Here is an 18,622-nt window from a genome sequence, read left to right as displayed (position 1 = left end):
GAAATAAAATTAATTTTAAATTTTATCATAAAATTATTATATTGATCTCATATAGTACTTCATTTACTTCATATTACTTGATCTTTATACTCCCTCCATTTTCATACTTAGCAAAAATCATGCCCATTAAAGAAGTTAATAAATATAATATATAGTTTACTGAATCATTCTCATCTAATACTCAAATGTTAATTTTTTGTTGTTGTGATATTTATTTTGGCACAGAGAAAGTATCAAAAGACCTCTTAAAGTCTCAAGTAAGTTGAATAGGATAATATTTGGCAAGTAAATAAGAAATAAGTTATTTAGATTAATACGATATTTGATTGACAATTTAGAAATATGCATAACTAATACATATCTAAGTTAGAAAATTGTTTATTTAGAAATATGCGTAACTAATACATATCTAAGTTAGAAAATAGTTTATGTAGAAAATAGAATAACTAATATATGTATATGTGCATAAAATTAAATTTCATAATAACTAATCTTTATAATATTAATACATGTATAACTATATCGATGTGTATGAGCTACTAGTCAATAAAATGGTTGAGAAATCTGAGGTCGATTAGATGATTCTTTTCATATGTCATAATCTTGATTGACAAAGTTACAAATGCCTATTGTTGGTGATAGTAAACAAATATGTCATGAAATTATTAAGATATACGAAAGCTAACCTAAACACCACGATCATAATTCATAACGCCATAACAAGTATTCACTTATTTCCACGGACATAACCAAACACAACCTACTGAATACTCCACAGTGGATACTCGATCCTCTGCTATTTCTCCTATTTTCATTTTTTTCTCCCTCTCTCGTCATAGTATTATCCTTTTTCTGTAGACTCAGTAAAATAATACATCACTCCAAAGAAAAAGAAAAGTCTTGCCCTGTTTTTGCTCTTCTTTAATTCCTCCCAGCTCACGATCTTTGAGTTTGGGTTTTGTTTTTTTGATTAATGGAGACCATTTAGAGTATCAGGTACAATTATTGATTTCCAATTTTTTTGCCCTGAAAATTCTATTGGCTCATAATGTGGATATATTGGGAATGACAGGACTGATCTTTTTTCTGTTTTGCTTTTTCACAGAACCCGAATTTGGGAAAAAGGGTTAAGGAAGAAGGAGAAAAAGGAGCAGTCTTGGGTACTGTGATACATAGTTGTTGCTGAAGGAACAATCATGGCCGTGGATGAGAATGGCTCCTTGAATCGGACGGACGATAGTGCTGTAAAGAATGATTCCGCTGCCGTCGATCAGAACGGTGCGCCACGGTCAACGATACCCAGTGATCAGGATATTCAAATGATGCCTGTTGATCATCAACCCCAGAAAACGAGTTTGCAGCATAAGCCTCAAATGGGTGTTTTTCAACAGCAGAAACAAAGCATCAACGGCAATGGAGTGATGAGTCAGCATAATTTTCAGACTCAGCATCAGAAAATGAACGGTGTTGATTTGAGAAGAAATGGAGGGGTTGTTGATGAGGATGAAGATGGGGAAGGGTTTAAGAAGGAGATGAGGGATTTGGAGGAAATGCTTTCCAAATTGAACCCCATGGCTGAAGAGTTTGTGCCTCCTTCACTCTCTAGCAACCACGGAGTAGTGCCAATCTCTCCTGGTGGAGAACAATTTGGGTTTGATGCTTTCAATTTTGTAATGCAAGCTGGACTCAGCGATGGAAATTTCAACAGAAGGGTATCTATCTCAGCACTTTTTCACTTTCCTAATTTATCATTTTTTTATTTAGTAGCTACTGGAAGACAGTCAGTTGCCTTATGTATGTTAAATGTAATCCATAACTTAAGGTAGGAAATTTCATAATTGGTACTATATCATGCAAGAACATATATTGAGGAGGATACAGTTATTGAGGTCTAAAATAGGGAATATTGATGTTTCCTTCTGCCCCTATTGTCTAAAAAAAGGACAAATTTATCGTCTCTCACCTTTTGTAACCTTGTTTGTGATCACTGTCATGGAGTCCTGGCTAACAATTCTGGTTGAAATGCAATAGCAGAAGAGAAATGGCTATGGTCTTGGTAGGAGACGGACAAATGTCCGGACAAGCATGGCCCAACGTGAAGATGTTATAAGGAGGACAGTTTATGTGTCTGAAATTGATCAACAGGTACTAAAAAGAGGAATATTCAGGGCACTGGGTACTTGTTCATTATTTATTCATTATTTCACCTTCATCTTTTTTCGGGGACTTATTGTTCTTATTTTGTGTAGGTGACTGAAGAGCAACTTGCTACACTCTTTCTTACTTGTGGGCAGGTGAATATGTTTCCTGTTCGATCGTGCTTCCGCATTAAATCATAATTTACAGCATTTTAAAAATGTTTATGAAATATTATGTTGCCATAATCTGTTTTATCCTTCATGTGCTGAAGGTGGTTGACTGTCGCATATGTGGAGACCCCAATTCTGTACTCCGTTTCGCCTTTATTGAATTTACTGATGAAGGTATATTGAACCATAATCTTTGGTTTGACATTTTTCATTTCTGGTTAAAGATCTTGTTATCTAACGGTGACATTGTTCCATGTATCGTCTGCAGAAGGTGCAAGGACCTCTCTGAGTCTTGCAGGAACTATGCTAGGGTTTTACCCTGTGAGAGTGCTTCCTTCTAAAACTGCAATTGCACCAGTTAATCCAACATTTCTTCCAAGGGTGAGAATTTGTGTATATTTTTGGTATTTCCTATTTGTAAGGTCTGCGTACACTCTTCCCTCCTCAAACCCCACTTGTTGGATTTTATTAGGAATGTTGTTGTTCCTTTTTGCAAAATTGCTGTTAAGGGCGATGAATGGATACCTCTCTGTTGCTAATACTGATTTTATTTTTTTTACCTTCGGCGTGGATATGTAGTCTGAAGATGAAAGGGAGATGTGTGCAAGAACTACATACTGTACAAACATTGATAAAAAGGTAATTTTGGGTTTGTAATCATTGTTTCGCATGGTTGAAGAGCATCTATGGAGATATTGCTTTATGACTTGTTCATTTGTATGAAATAGGTTACTCAAGCAGATGTCAAGCTCTTTTTTGAATACTTTTGTGGAGAGGTTTGTAGCTTCTCACCTAACTCTTCTGCAAGTGCTTGTCCTAGTTAAGGTACTTACTCTATGCGGTTTTCTTCTCTAATGCAGGTTAAGCGCCTGAGGTTACTTGGTGACTATCATCATACTACTCGTATAGGTTTTGTCGAGTTTGTTATGGTAACTTCCATGAGCTTTTCTTGGTTTTGCTGTCTGATATATCATACTGTTCTGGACATTTGCTTTTTTCTACTCTTATGAACTAATAGAACCTCCATTCAGAATGTGTGGTCTTTCACTATCCTTGTTTGTAGTTTAGCATTATTATGATGTGATTACTTATTTGAGTCTTTTACATTCAGAGTGTAAAAACATCAAAACGTAAAAACATCAGTTTTGTCCCGTTTTGGCTTTCATGTGGATGAACTAAGTTCTTGGAAGTAGTTTGTCCACTTGTGTGAATTTGAGATAAAGTCGACATAAACTGAATTTGATTCGAAGCTTTTCTCCCCTTGCTTGTTGGAGTGCCAGTATAAGCTTATGTTGTTATCAATCTTCGTCACCAGAAACTAATTCTAATATTCTTAACTAGATAACATGATCTATGTGAGCATTAATATCTCTGGTAATAATCTTCAGAGGCAGACCTATCCTATGGGGAGGGGGGTCACATGCACCTGTTAACCTCGGAAAAAATCCTGTATATATCTTGAAGTATGTCGATATATTTAACTAGGCACCCTAATACAAAAATGCTAGAAGGGGTCACTGATTGATGGGGCTCCTTAGCTTTGTCCTTAGGTTCAGTGACCTATTTCGATCCTAACTGTAGCCTACCCGATTTTTCGCTGTGTTGTACGGCTTCTTGTAGCAAACCATATTATTGTTTTTTGTTGATTTTTCCTTCTTTAGTTCCCCCCTTTCGTTAGCTTCTCTATTTTTTTCTTGAGAAGGTAACATATTCCCGTTTACAAGTATAATCCTCAGCACAAAACCAAAATATGGGTGTTGCATCAATAATCTAAAATTGCAGTCCTTGTTCTTCTTACAAGGAATCTAAAACTTCTAAAATTGAATCAAGATCATCAATATTCTGATTTACACCAAAAATTAAAAAGGAGATAATGATTCATCTTTATCATTTGTATAGGACTTACTTGTATCTTCGAAGAGTCTTGAATTCCTTTCCTTCCACATTGTCCACCAAATGGTTGTTCGACCAATTTTCCATCTGTCTTTGTATGTGGTAAGTCCCCCCCCTTCCACCTTGAGAAGAGTTCCGAAGTTCTTCCTGGCATTCCCACCTAATACCCCTGAGATTGATGAGCAAATCCCATAGTTAGCTGGTCACAAAACAGATCGTTGGTGAATCAACAACATCTTGAGCAAATTTATGTTTTCCTCTTCCTTAGATTTTTCTGAGTAAGGACAGCTTCTCTAGCTACAACCAAGTAAAGCAAGCTACTTTATATTGTATCTTTATTTTCTATAAACGCTTCCAATGCATAGACTGTTTTGGGATCTTACATGGTCCAGATCTTTATTATTTGCGCTGACTGTATACATTCCACTGCTATGCTTTTGTTAGCTAAGTATATCTTACCCCCCCTTGTAGTCCTTTGCATTGCTCCAGATTTAAAAAAAAATCCACTTTTCTTTTTCTTTTCTATTGAGTTAATCCCTACCTGTAAAAGTCCCAACTCACTTCTCTGTCCATGATAGAGATAAGAAACTAAGAAACTCTTCCTCCAATTCAAAACCCAGCTTCTCTCTCTCTATCTCATATTACCAGACCCAGGACCGCAACCCACCACCAAAAGTATCAATGTTTTTTTCCGAAAGATATAGGTGTCACCTCTAGCTCAAATCCTGGGTCTACCTGTGATCTTTACTATAATTGAAATGTTGTGGTATGAGAAAGGTCCCTCATCTGCAGTTCAGCTCAAACTGTGGATACAATGTACATTGTTGTTGTTACATTTTTTTTTCTTCATCAAAAAAATGTAACAACAACATACCCAGTGTAATCCCAAAGGTGGGGTCCGGGGAAACTGTGGATTCATGTGCTTGTGTTAATTTCTCAATAGCTAATGCACATGCTTTTTATTGGATGCTTCGTTGTTAGAGTAGTAGAGTGGATGACAAATATTGGATATGGTACCCACTTAACTGTTCGGTAAATCTTTGAGGTATATAGTTGTGTAATTTGAGTTGCTGGAAGGAGAGGGGTCCCTTGGTCAGTTTCATAATAAACAACTCCAATACAAAAATTCACATAACTAGTGCATATAAAGTAAACAATAAATAGAACTCTGTGTGACGAATGTAATCTTTGCATAACTAATTCAATTTTGGTTTCTAGTGTAAAATCATAATTGATTGAATGTTTGATTGATTTAGGTATTAAATTCAGCATTACTACTACTGACATAACTTCTATAGGCAGGGGCGAACCCAGGATTTGAAGATAGGGGGCACTACTAAGAGTGGCCTCAAGGGTAAGGCTAGGAATGGTTAAGGGTAAGGTTAGCAAAGCGCCCTGCTTAGGCCTCCAAAATTTTGAGGCCCCAATAAATTTTAATAGTGAATTTTATTATTTTATTTCACTTTAACCAATATTGAAAGGTATAATTAAAAAATTTTTAAAAATTAAAAGAATAACAATCAACTTTTTTATCAAGAATATTTTAGAATTTTGAATAAATAACTCAAACCATCAGCCCTTAAACCATGCCTTACAAAATCGACGTATTTTCGTTCCAAATCTAGTTTGAGGATATTCATTATTATTAATATCCGGTTGACAAGGCCCTTGTTGAATATAGTGTCTTCTCACTTCATCTCGTATTCGTATTCTAGGGCTATATTTATCAATAGATATTATTTGTCCAGGATCCGGTTTACGTGATTGCAAATCAAACTCATCTATAATTGTCTCTAAAACTAGCACTTGATTGAGAAGAATTATGTTTCGTCAAAAATCTATCCATTTCAAATCACAAGAATCAACAACAAATTCTTACAAAAGAAATATGCTTGTAAAGAAGAAGTCTTATATTTTGTTTAGAATTGTGTTAGGATTTTTATTTGCTTTTAATTTCAATTAAGAAAGGAATGGGCCAGATGAGATGGCCAAAAAAGGTGGTTAAGAAAGGGGGCGGGGCCAATGAGGTGGCAAAAATGAGTTTTAATAAAAAAACAATTTTTAAAAAGGTTAATTGTAAAGAAAAAACTGATTTTAAAGTAAAAAAAAATAAAAAAAATAATAATAAGCCTTCGCGGGATTCGAACTCGCGTGATCGTGGTCTGAAATGGCGACTTTGGTCAGTGCGCCCAAGAAAGTTTTTGTTACAAGGGTGCACAATCAATTATATTATCGTTTTATTAACTATCTATACATATATACACAATTTTTTTTTAAAAGTTACCGGGTGCATGTGGGTCCGCCTCTATCTATAGGAATCTATTATTATTTTATGTGATATTTAATGTGGTGTTGAAGTGTGTGACTCTCTCATCTCAAAGCTTAAGTATTTAGAGAGAGAGAGCACACTTTTATTTACTTAATTATATTCTCAAAACGCCCCTTCAGGTGTGAGTGTGGTTCTTTTTTCATGGCCAAGCATGTGGAAATTCTTTTTTGATAACAAGTGGTAGCGAGATTCGATCCCTCTACCTCTACCTGCTTTGATACCATGCTGAAGTGTGTGACCATCTCATCTTAAAGCTTAAGTTGTTAGAGAGAACACTTTTACTTAATTATATGCTCAACATGTGGAACAAAAATGCATTTATTTGCAATATCTCTATAAAAATATCTACAAAATGCCTTAAGTAAGATAAATCCTATTTATAATCACTTACCATACAGTAATAATTTTTTCATTAATATTAACTGGATAATAATTATTTAATAATTTATTGACGAGATACAATCTTTGCATTATTATCCACCACATAACAATCCTTGTATTATAATTCTTGCATAACTAATGTGTGACCAAAGGACCCTCAATTCCTTAACAAGGATGAATATGGGATATTTTTGTCTTTCAGTGTTTTAGTTATCCAGGATACATATGGAAGGTCTCAGAATCACTAGATTTGGATAAACTGGATGTTCATTTAAAAATAAAAAAATGAATTACCTTATGGAAGAAACCCGACGACACTAAGCAAAATTAATCATATATGAAATGGTTCCTAGACAGCAGGAAAACAGAAGTTGCCTGTGTTGTCGTTTTGACTAGTTCTACAGGCACGTGGTGTATTTGACAGCTAATGAGTTTCTGCCAGTAGATTATTAGCAATTCATAGTAATGTGGGGTAAATAAAATAGCAATCTTGGTGTTTTTACGGCTGCCCAGCTCGGTCTGTTCTGCATCTCTCAGTGACCAACTTTTGAGTTGCTGTTTCATGTACTAAATATGTTTCTGGATGTTGCTTTGATGGGTGCCCTTACAGCTTTATTATGTGGATTCTGTGCTTCTTGATCATTTAAATGAAACTGGAAAAGAAGTGCTCTATACTTGGTACTACTCTGTGAGATACTATTGTTTTAAGTAGATCAGCTTTACTGTCCAAACACTCTTCACACAGGAGAAAGTACTACTACTTTAGTACCTGAAATGTCGTGATATCTGGTTCCCATGACAAAGTATCTCTAGCATACATGCATCAAGCTATATGATTATTTTTCTGTTCTAAAGTTGCCCTTGACCTGCATGCTATCTCCTCATCCACCGTATTCATTGAGAGTGGATATAGGGAACCATATAAAGCTTCTATTAGTCTCTTTGGTGTGGAGGTTCTAGAATTGAACTTCCTTACAACACTATCTCTAGGTTGCGGTTGCAATCTGCATCTAGTTCTCCTTGATGCATTGCAAGGCTGTTTTCTGTTGCTTTAACACCTCCAGAATTTATATTCTGAGGTGCTTTAAGTCAAACAGGAGATTTCTATAGTGTCACACTTTCTGTTTTTGGGTAGAAGAATGACACACTTCTGTTTGCCTCCTCCTTGGATTAGCTGTAAGTGCAATTTGTTTCAAGGTGGACAATTTTGGCCGTGGCAATGACAAACTTTGTCGATGTTATACTTAATCTTTGTCTTGACCTATTCTTTGTCGTCTTTGGAGGACTTATTTCTAGGCTCTGTTGCCTTGCTTTAATGGGACATACATGGTCAATTTATCTCACTTTGCTTTTTACTCGAGATTAGTTTGCATTAGTTTTCCATGTTATGATGTCATTGGATCGTTACCAAAAATCTGTGGACTCCTCATGATGTAATGTCATATACTTGATGAAATTTGAAGTATAAAAGTTTAAATTCCTCCATTGTACTGCTTATTTTGTTTGTTTACCTTTCCCTCAAAGGAAATTTAGCACGTGGCATTGAAGGCTATTGCTTGTTTAGTATAGTTTCATGATGAATTTTCTGATTGTTGCAGGCTGAGAGTGCCATTGCTGCACTGAACTGCAGTGGTGCAATCCTGGGATCTCTTCCTATAAGGTTTCTCTCTGATTCCAGTAGACTTCATGCTGATGCTTCTTCTATTTTACGGACATTCCTTTAATCTTTAACTATTTCCATACTGCAGAGTAAGCCCATCAAAGACTCCTGTTCGACCACGTGCTCCTCCTCGCTCCCCTGTGCAGTGATATATCACTTTGCGCTCCTCCTCTGATCTTATTATATATAAATACATACGTAGATACAGATACCTCGTGGCATTTGTCTTTTAGTTTATTTGCATTACTCAGCCGGGCATCTCTGACCTTGTTCTTAAGCTTGCACTGTTGGCTGTCTGGTTTATGAATTCGTATGTTGATGTAGTTTAAGTTTGGTATATTTATGATCCTCTAGGCAATGCCTCGAGTACCATTACTGACTGATGTTCTAACTGTGACATTGATCCAATGAGTTCCTTGATATTCGGCTATCACATTGGTTTGTGTTCTCGTGTTTTGCTCTTCCTTTCTTCTCTGAGCAAGCTGTACTTTAAAAATGGCGTTTATGGTGGTGTCTGAGTTTACACGATTCATCTCCTCCTCGTCGTTCCACATAACAGGATGATTATTCAGCGTATTAACTTGTTTGTTGGCCTGAATGTGGCCTTTCAAGAGAAGTAAGAAAAGACTAGCTTTGTTAAATAAGAAGGCTATACCGTAGTCTAAAATATATTGTAAAAAAGAAAAAGAAGACGTAAATTCCTTTAGTTAACGTCTGATTCCGGACCTACTTTCTTCTTTTGGTCCCTTCAGTTCACTTCCATATTTGCAGAATTTGTCATCATAATTCATAAATTCTAAGTCTGCTGCATTTTGTACTGCTCCATTCATTGCGAAAATCAACATTACTAGTCCAAGCAGCTCATAGTATTAGTGCATACTTCGTATCATCGGTCATCCCTAATAAAGTAGTGACAAAATTTGTATCGAAAATACTCACTTTAGTAAACATGTATAACAACTACAGAGATAATGCATAGTCTAGAGCGTAGTTAAATATGCAAACACAAACATTTATATGGGATTGCCAAAATTTCTGAGTGAATAGGAGAGGAGCTTAGGATCAAGTTTCAAAATTTACTAAGAGAATAACTTCTATTACTTATCTTAGTAGGATCAAGTTTTGGAATTACAAAGAGAGGAACTTTTATTTACTTATATTAGAAGAGGGAATGTTGAAGAGCGATCATTTGACCGATTTGCCTTTCTCCTTAAATTTCCTTATATTTTGTATTTAGCATTTTTTTTTTAAAAATAATTCTTTTAATATATTATGTGTTAAAAATTACGAAAAAATAGTACTATATATTATAATATTTAGTATTTCTTCGTTTATTTTTCATTTTAGTATATCATGTATTTGAAAATTATGAAAAAAGTAATATTATAAATTACAACAATCAACAACTTGAAATATTTAAAAACACGTATAAATAATTTGATTAACTCTCAAAATTTCACCTATGCCTATATTATATAGTAAAATAGGGACAGGGAGTAGCATACATTATTTGAAAATTAGCTTTAAAATACTATAGATCACAATAATTAACAACTTAAAATATATTAAAAATTTGATTAACTTTCGAAATTTCACTTATACCACATAAATTGAGACATGGAGGGTAACATATATTATTTGAAAATTATGTTAACTAAGAGTACCATAAATCACAATAATTAACAACTTAACTCCCAAACTTTTAAATGTGCCACATATATCACAATAATTAACAACTTAAAATATTTAAACAAACATATTATAAATTGATCAACCCTTAAATTATCACATGTGCCATAGATTATTTTTTTTGAAAAGTGCGTTAAAAATACTATAGCAATAATTAACAACTAAAAATATTTAAAACTTTAGTTGATTTTCTTAATTCTATATGTGTCACATAAATTTAAACAAATAAAGTAATATATGTATTGAACCTGGCTTGGCCGGGTTTTTGTATATAGTAGTTAAATATGCAAATGCACATACATTTATATGGAAATGCCAAAATTTCTGAAACTCAATTTATAAAAACTATAAAACTAGTAGGCAATATGTTTTCAAAAAACTATTATATTAGAATAGTAAATTTTCCTAAACTGTGCAAATAGTTAAAAGGAAAACTTATCCCCCAAAAAGTTATATATATCTCAATCTCTAAAGTTTAAGGGGATTAATGTGAAAAATATTCTCTCTCTAGTTCAAATTATTTTAGCAATTGTGACATGTATCATGAAAAAATTGTAGTAGTAAATCTGTACTAAATTATCGATATTTTAAAAAAAATTGTCCAATTGGTTTTTAGATGTAAATGGAAAACTCACATTGTTGCGTAAGAATAAATTAATGCTAAATGTATGATACCTCGTTTATGTACGTATGGAAATTGGAAAAACCTTGCAAATTACATATACATATTTTATCATTGAAGTGTAATACGACTTTAAAATGATGATGACAAGTGATATATCATGTGTAAGCCATGAAAAAAGATCTAATTACTTAGATGTCACCTTTCCTTAAATAAAAATAATTTAATTTTAAAATTCATCTTTTAATCCTAACTATGATTTGTAGTTATAAAAATATCTAAAATATTTCTTAGATCATTAATTTTAAAAGTATTTCTTTTAATTTTTTTTGTTAAGTCAATAATGACAAAAATTGAGATGGATGGAGTAATAGGAGTATGATATAGGGAAAAAAGTCTGAAATATATTTAAACTTTGACCGAAATTGTTGTAACAATACCGAACTTTGGAAAAGACATTTTACCTCCCTGCACTATTTAATAGTGTATTTTAAAAGTATATATATGCCCACGTGGACATCATAAATATTGCATTATTATAAATAGTAATGTGTCTACGTGGGCACATATATATCTTTTAAATACACTATTAAATAGTGCAGGGGTAAAAAGTCTTCCATAAAGTTTGATGTCGTAACAGCAAATTCAGCCAAAATTGGAGTATTTTTCAGATCATTTGCCCTATGATTTATGAACTTTGTAAACTAGGTAAGGTTCTTTCACACTTTACCTATTTCAATTCATGTGTTCAACATTTTATATACTCATTTCGTTTCTTTTTAGTTGTCATGTTACGTTTTTCGAGATTTAATTTGACTTCATTTTAAAACTAAATTAAATTATATTAATTTGATATTTTAAAATAAAATTTAGATTTTCAAAAACTATATGAAACATACTATAAATTGCAACTTTTTTTTGTATCAATATAATGAAAAAAAACATCTTATAATATTAGTTAAATTTATATCGATTGATTTTAAAAAAAGGAAAACTATGACAACTAAAAATGAACGAAAAGATAACGTCATTAAAACACAAGATCTAAAATATTTTTAGGAATTATAACATTAATTAAGATTATTATCACGTTAAAGATAAAAAAGATGAAGTATTATGTTTGTCCTTATCTACTGTAATAAAGTCCAAAAAAACAAAAAAAAAAAACATAGGCGTGGCGAAACGGACCATCCGAAGAAGCTCGTCTGTTTTCTCTATGAGCTTAAATTCTTCGTCTCTCTCTCGCGTCATCACTACAAAGTAAAATAATTTTTTTGTTCTTCTTTGATTAATGGAGTCCACCGCTTAGACCAGCAGGTACAATTATCGATTTCCTTTTCTTTTTTTTTTGTGAAAATTTTTATTGGCTTATTGTGGAAACTGTGATGTTAAAACCACAGATTGATAAATTGGGAAATGACAGAACCGATCTTTTTTTTGTTTGGTTTGGTTTGCTTTTTGACAGAACCCGAATTTGGGAAAAAGGGTTAAAGAAGGAGAAAGAGGAGCAGTCTTGGGTACTGTGATACATAGTTGTTGCTGAAGGAACAATCATGGCCGTGGATGAGAATGGTTCGTTGAATCGGACGGATGATAGTGTTGTAAAGAATGATTCCGGTGCCGTCGATCATCAGTCAAATCAGAACGGTGAGACACGGTCAACGATACCTAATGATCAGAATATTCAGATGATGATGTCTGTTAATCATCTACAACAGCAGCAACCCCAGAAAACAAGTGTGCAGCATAAGGCGCAAATGAGTGTTTTTCAACAGCAGAAACAAAGCATCAACGGTAATGGAGTGATGGGTCACCATAATTTTCAACATCAGCATCAGAAAATGAACGGTGTTGATTTGAGAAGAAATGGAGGTGTGGGTGATGAGGTTCATGGTGGGGAAGGGTTTAACAGAGAGATGAAGGATTTGGAGGAAATGCTTTCCAAATTGAACCCCATGGCTGAAGAGTTTGTGCCTCCCTCACTCTCCAGCAACTACGCAGTTGTGCCAATCTCTCCCGGTGGAGAACAATTTGGGTTTGATCCTTTCAATTATGCAATGCAAACTGGACTCGGCGATGGAACTTTCAACAGAAGGGTATCTATCTCAGCACTTTTCTGTTTCCTAATTTGTCATGTTTTTCATTTAGTGGCTACTGGAAAACGGTGCTTATGTAAATGTTAGGTTCTCCAGTTTTATGTTTGTTCTTCTTTTGGTTGCCTTATGTATGTTAAATCTAATTGATTACCGACAGTAGGAAATTTCATAGTTGGTATTATGCAAGAACATATATTGTAACAGAGCTAACATTTTCACTCTTTAGTAACTATTTTGCCATATGCATCTTCTTGATGCCATTTAAAATACTACTTAATTCATTTTAAAAAAAAGGAGGATGTTCAATGTTTCTTTCTGTCGCTGTTGTTTTAAAAGGTCAAGTTTATTTTTTGTCCGACACTTTTTGTAACCTGGTTTGTAATGAATCATTGTCATGGAGTCGTGGCTAACAATTCGGTTGAATGCACTGGCAGAAGAGAAATGGCTATGGTCTTGGTAGGAGAAGGATGAATGTCCGGACAAGCATGGCCCAACGTGAAGAGGTTATTAGGAGGACAGTTTATGTGTCTGACATTGATCATCAGGTACTGAAAAGAGGTTACTCAGTCACCGGGTACTTGTTCATTATTTATTGGGTTATGTCACCTTCATCTTTTTACCGTGGGACTTATTGTTCTTATTTTGTGTAGGTGACTGAAGAGCAACTTGCTACACTCTTTCTTACCTGTGGGCAGGTGAAAATGTTTCCCGTTCGGTCATTTCTCTGCATTCAACCATAATTTATAGCACTTTATAATATGTTCGTGAAATGTTTTGTTGCCATAATCGGACTAACCTTAATGTGATGAAGGTGGTTGACTGTCGCATATGTGGAGATCCCAATTCTGTACTCCGTTTTGCATTTATTGAGTTTACTGATGAAGGTAAGTTGAACCACAATCTTTTGTTTGACAATTTTTATTTTGGGTTAAAGTTGTTGTTGTCTAACACTGACATTGTCCCATGTATGGTTTGCAGAAGGTGCAAGGAGTTCTCTGAGTCTTGCAGGAACTATGCTAGGATACTACCCTGTGAAAGTGCTTCCCTCCAAAACTGCAATTGCACCAGTTAATCCAACTTTTCTTCCAAGGGTGAGAAATTGTGTATACTTTCCGTACTTCCTTTCAGAAATCGCTGTTGAGGGTGATGAATGGATACCTCTCTGTTGCTAATTCTGAAATCTTTACCTTTGGCACTGATATGTAGTCTGAAGATGAAAGGGAGATGTGTGCAAGAACTATATACTGTACAAACATTGATAAAAAGGTAATTTTGGGTTTGTAATTCCTGTTTTACTTGGTTGAAGAGTATCTATGGAGATAATGCTTTATGACTTGTTCAATTGTATGACATAGGTTACTCAGGCAGATGTCAAGCTCTTTTTTGAGTACTTCTGTGGAGAGGTTTGTAGCTTTTCACCTGACTTGTCTGAAAGTTCCTGTCCTACTTTAGGTCCTTACTCTATGCGGTTTTCTTCTTTAATCCAGGTTAAGCGCTTGAGGTTGCTTGGTGACTATCATCATTCTACTCGCATAGGTTTTGTCGAGTTTGTTATGGTAACTTCCATAAGCTTTTCTTGGTTTTGTTGTCTGATATATCATACTGCTCTGGACTTTGGCTTCTTTCTACTCTTAAGAACTACTAGAAACTCCATTCAGAGTGTGTGTTATTTTACCATCCATGCTATTAGTTTAACATCATTATGATGTTATTACTTGTTTGGGTCTTCTACATTTTCAAAGTATAAAGTGATTTGTTTTGTCCCTTTTTTGTATTTTATGTAGGTGAAGCAAGTTCTTGGTAATAGTTTGCCACTCATGTGAATTTGAGATATTGTTGACATACACTGAATTTCGGTTCAAAGTTTTTCTCCCTTGTTTACTGGTGTGCCTGTCTAAGCTTATGTTGATGTCTTTGTGACCAGAAACTAATCCAAATCTTTTTAACTAGATAACACGAGCCATGTGATCATTACTTTTTGTCGGGTAATAAACCTTACTTGTGAGAAAGGTCCGTCATTTGTAGATCAGTTCTAGTTGTCGATATTATGTGCTTGTGTTTATTACTCAGTATAGCTAATGTTTGTGCTTGTTATTGGATGCTTCATTGTTAGAGTAGTAGAGTGGACGACAACTATAAGATATGGTACCCACTTGTTGTTCAATACTCCCTCCGTCCCATTTTATGTGAGGTACTTTGACTCGGCACGAAGTTTAAGAAAGAAAGTAAGACTTTTAAAACTTGTGGTCTAAAATGAATGATATAAATTTGTGTGGCTATAAATCATTTCATTAAGAGTAAAATGGACATTTTAAAGTTAAATTGTTACTTAATATAGAAATGTGTCATTCTTTTTGGGACTGACTAAAAAGGAAAGTGAGTCGATAACATCATTTTCTATTCTCTCTTGTGCTATTTTCTGGTAACTGCTGGGCAGAACAAAATACAAAGCGCTACAGTTGCTTCGTTTAATTGTTTTAGAAGGCAAACTTGGACAGACTCTAGTTATCTGAACTAAGATTTTTGGATTTTAGATACTACAATAACCATGATTGGATAATTAACCCCCCCCACCCCTCAAACTTGTTGGATGATACCTAGGATTGGGGTCTTGGCCGTTGTATGGGCCTTATCCTATACTTAGCATTATTTGAGAATTACACCCATCCCTCCTCCCCTCATGCACAAAACATATTACTCCCTCCGTCCCATTTTATGTGAGGTACTTTGACTCGGCACGAAGTTTAAGAAAGAAAGTAAGACTTTTAAAACTTGTGGTCTAAAATGAATGATATAAATTTGTGTGGCTATAAATCATTTCATTAAGAGTAAAATGGACATTTTAAAGTTAAATTGTTACTTAATATAGAAATGTGTCATTCTTTTTGGGACGGACTAAAAAGGAAAGTAAGTCATATAAATTGGGATATAGGGAGTATTAATGTTCGAGGTATTTAGTTGTGTAGATTGAGTTATTGCTGGAAGGAGAGGGTTCCTCATGTCAGTCGCACAAAAACCAGTCCCAATATAAAAATCCGCATAAATACTAGTTACAAAGTATAGCACCCATGGATGGATGTGGCCTGGTGGTCAAGGAAGTCGGCTTAGAACTATGAGGTCTCAAAGGTTCATATCCCAGCAGTGACAAAAGAAACTAGGTGATTTCTTCCCATCTGTGTTTTTAGTCTTTGCTGGGACAAAGAACACTCGCAGACAAGAAGACCCCATATTCACCCTAGATTAATTCTGCACAACTAATCTGTGAGCAAAGCACTCTTATTTCCTTAACAAGGATCAGTATGGGGTCTTTTTGTCTTTCTATGTTTTTGTTAGACGGGAAACATATAAAAGGTTTCAGAATAACCAAATTTGGATAAACTGGATACTTGTTCTAAAAATTGAAACTGGACTACTTATAGAAGAAATTCAACGATACTAAGCAATATTAATCACTTATATAATGTTTCCTTGACAACAGGAAAAATAAGTGGCCTGTATTGTTGTTTTGATTAGTTCAATAGGCTTGTGTTATATTTGGTAGCTAATGAGTACATGCCAGTGGATATCTTATTAAGAATTCACAGTAATGCGGGGTAAATAAAATTGCAATGTCGGTGTTCTTGTTGCTGTCCATCTTGAGAAGTTTTGCATCTCTCAATGACGAGCTTCTGAGCTGTTGCTTTGCTTGGGGATCATGGATATAATGCACATTTAAAACTGTTGCTTTTATGGGAATCATTGCAACCTTTACTATGTGGATTCTGTATGTATTGATCACTTTAATGAAGTTGAAAGGGAAGTGCTGTATACTTGGTACTCCTCTGTGAGATACTATTGTATTAAGTAGATCAGCTTTACTAATCCAAGCAATCTTCACACTGGAGAGAAGTATTACTCCCTCTGTCTGAAATTATGAGGCACCATTTGGATTTCGAGAGTCAGACTTCCAAATTTTGACCCTGAATTCGGACATGAAATCTTTAAAATAATCTTTAAACGAAATAGATAATTCAAAATATTTGCAATGCATATGAAAATATTCCTGATCAAAGAAAAACTCAATTGACTTTCGAAATCCGAAAGGTGCCATATAAATTGGAACTGGGATGGAGTATTATTTTAGAACCTGAGAAGTCGTGAAGTCTGCTTTCCATAACAAAGATCTTCAATAGACATATCTGATGATTTTTCTGTTCCTCAGTTGTTTTCATCTAGCATGCTGTTTCTTCATCCGCGGCATTCGTTGAGAGTGGATATAGGGAACTATAAAAGAGGTTCTATTAGTTTCTTTGGTGGAGGTTCTCGATTTGAACTTCTTTACCACACTCTCTAGGTTGCGGGTGTAAAAGTCAAATACGCCCCCCCTCTCATTCCAGTGATGCGACACACTTTCCTTTTTAGTTAGTTTCAAAATGATGACACTCCTAAATTTCGAAATTATTAAGTTCACACTTTCTATTTTACACTTAATGAGAAGCTTTGATTACTACAAATGTTACGGCATGTATAAATCCCCAAGTATCAAAGTTTTACAGCCACACAAAGGCTATAACATATTTAAGGCCACAAGTTTCAAAAGTTCATTTGTTTCTTAAATCGTGTCGATTCAACTATGGCACATAAGTTTGAACAGAGGGAGTAGGAGATTTCTCTAGTGTCACACTTCCTATCTTTGGATAGGAGAATCCCACCGCCTTCTTCTTGTGATTAGCTTAGGTGCAATTTGTTTCTAGGTTACTTCTTGATGTGACAATGACAAACTTTGTTGGTGTTAAAGACCTCATTCTTGCTTATTCTTTGTTGTCTTTGGAAGATCTATTTCTAGGCCCTTGCTTACATCGAGGGAACATACATGATGTGAATTTATCTCACTCTGCTTCTTACTCAAGATTAGTTTGCATTGGTCTTGCATGTTATGATGTCAATAATTGATACCTAGAATCGCTTATTATGTTTGTTCCCTTTTCCTTAAAGTGAAGCATTTCACGGCTATGCTCTTTAGTATAGTTTCATGATGAATTTTCCGATTGTTGCAGGCCGAGAGTGCCATTGCTGCACTGAACTGCAGTGGTGCAATCCTGGGATCACTCCCTATAAGGTTGCTCTCTGATTCCAGTAGACTTCCTGCTGATACTTGAACTCTAATTTACTGACATTTCCATTAATCTTGAAACTTCTTCCATTCTGCAGAGTAAGCCCATCAAAGACTCCTGTCCGACCACGTACTCCCCGCTCGGTGGTGCAGTAATATATCACTTTGCATTCACCATCTGATCTTATATTTAAATATATACGTAGATACAGATACCATCGAGTACCTCATGGCGTTTGTCTTTTGGTTTATTAGCGTTACTCAGCTGGGCATCTCTCACCTTCTGGATACTCGTTGTTAAGCTTGTACTGTTGGCTGGTTTGTGAGTGCTTATGTTGATGTAATTTAAGTTTGGTATGCTAGCTATTATGTCTCTATAGGCAATGAATGCCTCGAGTACTAATACTGCTAACGGTGATTTCTGAGCAAGTTTCTTTGTTCTATATAGCAGGATGATTATTCAGCGTATTAATTTCTTACTTGCCCAAATGTGTTGTCATTATTTTTATGTCTTGATGGTTGTAAATTGTAATTTGCCAGAAAACAAGTCT

At 34.7% G+C, this 18,622-nt stretch overlaps 2 protein-coding genes and 1 long non-coding RNA gene across 5 annotated transcripts in view; 2 read left to right on the top strand and 1 right to left on the bottom strand.

Annotated features, from left to right (window-relative positions):
• Positions 1-1,877, bottom strand: part of LOC107060687 (uncharacterized) — a 38,408-nt gene extending 36,531 nt beyond the window's left edge. The window contains exon 1 of the long non-coding RNA XR_001473466.1: positions 1,862-1,877. This is a non-coding gene — a long non-coding RNA (uncharacterized lncRNA). The remainder of the gene's footprint in view (positions 1-1,861) is intronic.
• LOC102586932 (polyadenylate-binding protein-interacting protein 12-like) lies at positions 905-9,025 on the top strand. 2 transcript variants are annotated; one of them, XM_006347449.2, is made up of 11 exons: positions 905-996; positions 1,106-1,712; positions 2,035-2,145; positions 2,250-2,294; positions 2,411-2,483; positions 2,578-2,690; positions 2,889-2,948; positions 3,038-3,085; positions 3,170-3,238; positions 8,511-8,572; positions 8,661-9,025. In XM_006347449.2, exons 2-11 carry the CDS (start codon positions 1,197-1,199, stop codon positions 8,719-8,721), a joined length of 1,158 nt encoding a protein of 385 aa, XP_006347511.1. In that variant the 5' UTR covers positions 905-996; positions 1,106-1,196; the 3' UTR covers positions 8,722-9,025. The 2 variants fall into 2 exon arrangements, with proteins under 2 accessions (XP_006347511.1, XP_006347510.1); XM_006347448.2 differs by having other exon boundaries at positions 2,032-2,145.
• LOC102587489 (polyadenylate-binding protein-interacting protein 12-like) lies at positions 923-18,550 on the top strand. Of its 2 annotated transcripts, none has more exons than XM_015308842.1 (11): positions 923-996; positions 12,349-12,979; positions 13,414-13,524; positions 13,630-13,674; positions 13,791-13,863; positions 13,958-14,070; positions 14,186-14,245; positions 14,335-14,382; positions 14,467-14,535; positions 18,016-18,077; positions 18,170-18,550. In XM_015308842.1, the coding sequence occupies exons 2-11, from the start codon at positions 12,437-12,439 to the stop codon at positions 18,225-18,227; spliced, it is 1,182 nt and encodes a 393-aa protein (XP_015164328.1). In that variant the 5' UTR covers positions 923-996; positions 12,349-12,436; the 3' UTR covers positions 18,228-18,550. The 2 variants fall into 2 exon arrangements, with proteins under 2 accessions (XP_015164328.1, XP_006347512.1); XM_006347450.2 differs by lacking the exon at positions 923-996 and adding an exon at positions 12,032-12,200.
• The last annotated feature ends 72 nt before the right edge of the window (positions 18,551-18,622 follow it).

Source organism: Solanum tuberosum, unplaced genomic scaffold (genome assembly GCF_000226075.1).
Source record: "Solanum tuberosum cultivar DM 1-3 516 R44 unplaced genomic scaffold, SolTub_3.0 scf00093, whole genome shotgun sequence".
Lineage (NCBI taxonomy): Eukaryota > Viridiplantae > Streptophyta > Magnoliopsida > Solanales > Solanaceae > Solanum > Solanum tuberosum.
This window is presented reverse-complemented; position numbering and strand designations above follow the sequence as displayed.